Source organism: Arachis duranensis, chromosome 5 (genome assembly GCF_000817695.3).
Source record: "Arachis duranensis cultivar V14167 chromosome 5, aradu.V14167.gnm2.J7QH, whole genome shotgun sequence".
NCBI classification, from domain to species: domain Eukaryota; kingdom Viridiplantae; phylum Streptophyta; class Magnoliopsida; order Fabales; family Fabaceae; genus Arachis; species Arachis duranensis.
The window spans coordinates 20418686-20423667 of NC_029776.3; the positions used below are offsets into that span (position 1 = coordinate 20418686).

The 4982-nt window shown below is 35.0% G+C and overlaps 1 protein-coding gene across 1 annotated transcript; it reads right to left on the minus strand.

Moving 5' to 3' along the window:
- Window positions 1-2193: 2193 nt before the first annotated feature.
- On the minus strand, window positions 2194-3509 carry LOC107488631 (protein SOB FIVE-LIKE 5-like). Its single transcript, XM_016109386.3, has 3 exons — window positions 2906-3509; window positions 2740-2832; window positions 2194-2644 (listed from the first exon to the last, which is right to left on the minus strand). The coding sequence occupies exons 1-3, from the start codon at window positions 3236-3238 to the stop codon at window positions 2594-2596; spliced, it is 477 nt and encodes a 158-aa protein (XP_015964872.1). The 5' UTR covers window positions 3239-3509; the 3' UTR covers window positions 2194-2593.
- Between the last annotated feature and the right edge of the window lie 1473 nt (window positions 3510-4982).

A 4982-nucleotide genomic window follows, 5' to 3' on the forward strand; every position in this document is an offset into this window, starting at 1 on the left:
AATTTAATGTATCTACAATGATGACATAACAGATGATATGTGATTAAATAATATTGTGACATGTAGTACAAGTCAATACGTGATTAAATAGTACTGTGACATGTGGCATAAATATTCACATTAACATGTCACTAAAGATCTACATCATCGTGTCATGTCAATGCGCTATTATCAGAAGACGAGTAGGAGATTAACATCTTACACTTTTACCAATCTTAAAGAAGTAATTGATACAATTTACCAATCTTAAAGAAGTAATTGATACAATTTACCAATCTTAAAGAAGTAATTGATACAATTGAATCTTCGAAACGGTTTTTATTTAGAATTTAGACTTATATTTTATTATTTAAATGATAATTTAAAATCTGATTGTATGATAATATAAATGTTTTTATGTTATTTATGCATCAAAATTAAATTTATTCTTAATGATATAGTTTATATGTAATTGTTTACATTTTAGGAAATAATTTCTGTACGCCAATAGGGTAAAGTAATTTGATAATCTTAGGGAATAAAAATTCGGGTAAGTGAAAAATTATAGTGGATAGTTGTTATCGACTAGTTATTGTGGATAATTTGTCACTCAACTTCATTGGATTTCTATTGTAAATTGTTTTATAATGTCACTTAATTTCAATACAAGGAAATGAAATACTACATTTTTATATATCATACGAGTTCTATTTTTTTAATTAATGTGAAAATCTTACATAAGACCACACGAAGAAAGACTCATTGTGCAGAGAGAGAAATCGACTAACTTGGTGAGCACTGAGCAGTATTTAGCCTGGGATGGAAGGTTGTCTCCATGGTCCATGCCATGCGTCAGAATAAGGAAAAACATGAATTGTTGCTTTAGATTTGCATAGTTTCTCACTTTTTTTTTTAAATTAAAGTATAGCATAGGAAGACAAGTTAGAAGCGGCAGAGATGCAGGGAGTGTTGCCACAGAAATATAAGATGAGATCAAACACGAAGCGTGTTTTGTGGAGCAACCAAAGCCCCTTGCCTCTTCTCTGTTTGAAGGCGAGAAATGTTCTTCCCATTAATGATACTAGGCTCCCACACGCATATTTTAATATGAGGAGGAAATGAAGGGGAATATAAAAAAGAATGAAAGCAGGATACGCAATTGTGGGATGACAGCAGACAGAGTTGGAACGAGCAAATGGGGGATCCTTCCAAACGAGAAAAAGTTGACATGCTGAACAAAACGGGGCATTGTGAAGAGACTTGGTAGTAATGCCAACACCTGCATTCGCATTCTCTTTCTAACTTTCAGAAGACTGCATGGCGGTTAATATCGGTTAAGCCTTTTACTTGTTCGATAGGCTGCGTTTGTATTTTGAGACTTAAGATTGAGTATTGTATTTAGTGATCAGATACATTAAAACTAAAATATCAGTTTTTACTTCTATAAAATGACAAAATGGGGACTCAGGCCATGGAAATTTTAGAGACGAAAATCGAAACTTTAATAATAGAGGAGTGTTAGGAGTTAGCAGGTTTTGTGATTTGTAGTCATCAATTAGTTATCATTAATATTTTTAATGGTGTGAAACTACATTTAATAGTGTAAGAATACTCATTTTTCTTTTACTAGTTAAGTGCTAGCTAGATTTTAATAAAAGTACTAGTTATTTAAATTTTTTTAAACAGAACATGATATTAAAACATAACTTACTTCATTACATTTTATGTCAAACACAATACAAAAATTTAATTTGATCTCAAGTCTCTCTTCGAAGCCATATAGCCTCCTCCTACTATTTGAATGTATTTTTTCTTTAATCTTAGAAAAAAAACCAAATGCTACACCATGTATGTGGTTTTGTGCATTAGCGACTGCATTAAGTAGTTTTAGATGTGCATTTGATCACAATTCTGTGGTGTCCTACAGAGCCAATACTTTAGGACACAGTATAGAATTATAGATAGGAACTGTGGAAGTGGAGCACCTCAGAGGTCGCAAAGGCCGAGGTTGCATATATAGAAATTTATTTAACATTTCCAAAGCATTGAGTAAAAGCGGGTATCTATGCTCACATGAATTCTGAATACGGACACAAGATACACAGCACTTTACTCAAACCTAACTAGCTAGGCGTTTGCAAGTTGCAGCTGTAGCGCTTCATGTGGAAAGAGTTCTATTTCACTGTAAGGTTAATTCTTTGAGGAATTAAATATCTTTTTTGTTGGGTAAGTGCCGCTGCTTTGCTTTAATTTAATTTTATTTGGTGATATAAATTTGGTACGAGGCTTCAGCACATGAGCCTGCCATACTTAGTCATCTTAGCTTGTGTATGTGCACACGCACGCACTATTCACTAATCACTATTCATTCACGAGAATTAAATTACCAAAGACCACAAAAGTAAGAAAAAAAGGTTTATTTCTAAAATTCCCTTTGATTCTCTTTGGCTTGTTAAAAAATAAAAAATAAAAAGGAAATAACAGGATATGTTTTGTGATGAAATATAATTCCTTGTACACGCTAGCTCCATCTGATCCGTGCATGATTCTCTCCATGTATGTGGTCAAGATACAGAGAGAATGCAGTTGAATAGCGCTTTCATTTAGCCTGACTTCATTTCCTGATAGAGACTGTTTGCAAGGAAGATGTCATTCTTATTCTCCCCTGCATTATTATTGCAAGAACAAAACATATTAGCAGCTAGTGAAGAAGAGAAACAATTCGTTAATTAAGGAGATGGGAAGCGGGCAAGTACGTACCTCAAAATAAGTTGCGGAGAAACCGTGTGAGTAATCTAGCTCTAGCACACTGTCTTGGGAAGTTTGTTGGTTGGTGAAAGTAGTAACATTGTTCTGGAAAACAAAATGAGTATTAATTTTTGCAGTTAAAGGAATGAAAAGGGAGAATGAGCTAGCTAGTACTGACGATGGAGAAGTCACAGAGAGGAGAGCTGGCAGTGTCTTCGTCGTCATCGTCGAGAAAAGAAGGGAGGTGGTGTCGCTTCTCTTTAACAACTAGTTTCTGCCTCTTTATAGTTCTCTGATGGGCCGCCGGAGGTGGAGGCCCAGAGGAAGCATCAGAAAGCATGGACAAGTCATCTTCTTCTTGTGGCACACTAGTTTTGGGTTTCATCTTGTGGTGCTCTTGAGGCAGAAAGGGAGTGGAAGTGGAAGCATTGAGGAAAGAGGGCTCCTCCAGGTATAGAGTCCAACCGGATTCGCAACCGCTGCTGCATTCTGACGGCAGTGCATTCATCATCTCAGCTAGCGTAGTGGGGTGCGTGGTGTATGTGTACTATATTATATATATGATGGAAAGACAAAACAAGTGGTGAAAGGGTGCATGTTATGTAATGTTTATATATATAGCATAAGATTAAGAGAGCTGAAGCAGCAAGTTGGAGAGACTAGTGTAGCTCAAAACCAAGAGAGAAAACTGCTTTTGTCCTCACTCCCATTCGAAGAATGAAATGAATGAAGCTAAGTGAGTGCCAGTTGGGGGTGGGTTACACTTAAATATAGCAATGTTCTGAGTGAGTGAGTGCATCCCCTTTTATTTCATCACATCACATGCTGGACAGCCAGGCACTCTGTACTATGTAGTGTGTAGTGTGTAGTGTGTAGTGTAGTACCCTCTTCTTAACAAAACCGACTACACACACTGCACCATCTATTATTGCCATTAGTAGCTACTATTAACTTAAAACAACTTATCATTAATATTATTACATTACTACTTGGAGATTAGCATTACTTGCTGTCTTGTTTCCATTCATTTGCAATGTGCAAGGGGCCCGGGGTGGTGGGGTGTATGTGGGAGGTTGTTCTTCAAGAAGAGAGAGTAGTAAATGTACGTGATTTAATGTCGTCGTTCCAATGGGGAAAGGAATTATATTGTCCAGGAACCCCAGTTGCCCTTCCCCTTATGCCCATCATGTGTCACCATTAAACAATATTTAATTAATGCTTTCTCTACTGCAAACATATCCCTCTCCATCCTTTATGTTTTCTACTGCCATTCATTCAAAATGTGCCGCTTGTTTTTTTCTGTCAGTACTCAGTAGTCTCATCCTCCGAATCTAATACAAACCACCACCAAGAGATTCTATAACTATGCATGCATAGGGAAATAATTAAAATACAAATCACAATTGCCTTAGCTTTTGCCAGAATTACAACAATAATAATGGACATACACTACTACTGTAAAAATTTTTTTGGGGCGCAGTGCACTGTGACTTGACTGGGATTTTATGAATGAGTGTCCACATGCAATCACCTTCTTCCTTCTCTCCTTTTCAAGAATTTACTCTACTATCTGGATTAGGATTCACAAGAGCATGTGAGCACGTGTGCATAATATTCATATGCGGGCTTCCACATATTCAAACACATGTCTGCACGTGCACACGCACTTCTATCAATTCCCTACTTCAACTTAAAACGTAACTGTCTTTTATTTTTAGTTCGAGTTCTTCCCTTATATTAACACTCATCCTACTTGAATGCATTCAGTGTGTTTAATTTGGATTCACGTTTGCAATGCTTATTTTAAGATGGAAAGAGCAATTGGTTAGATAATTTGACATGTTTGATTAAATTATTATTAAATATTTTTTAATTATTAATTTTATATGAAAATAATTATACATAAATATTTATTTTATTAAGTAAATTATTATTTTTGTCCTCAATATTTGAGTGAGTTTTAAAGTTGTTTCTGACCTTTTAAAATTGACTCAATGTTGTTGTCCTGCAGTTAAGGATCCGTTAATAGAATTGACGGCGGGACAAAATTGAGACGATTTTGAAATGTTAGGGACTTAAATAGGATGAAAACGTTGGGGACAAAAATGATACATAGAAATAAATTTTAGTTTTATCATTCAATAATATCAATTTTTTTACTATACATAGTATTCGATTATTTTTTAATCACATCATCTAAGTAAATTACACTTAATCACATTACTGTCATTCTAAATAATTTTTTTTTATAATTT

Coding starts and splice junctions, on each gene's coding strand:
- LOC107488631 (XM_016109386.3), bottom strand. CDS start 3,238: ATGATGAATGCACTGCCGTCAGAATGCAGCAGCGGTTGCGAATCCGGT. Junction 2,833..2,905: donor CTCTCTGTGACTTCTCCATC/GTCAGTACTAGC, acceptor TTTGTTTTCCAG/AACAATGTTACTACTTTCAC. Junction 2,645..2,739: donor TCTCCGCAACTTATTTTGAG/GTACGTACTTGC, acceptor ATAATAATGCAG/GGGAGAATAAGAATGACATC.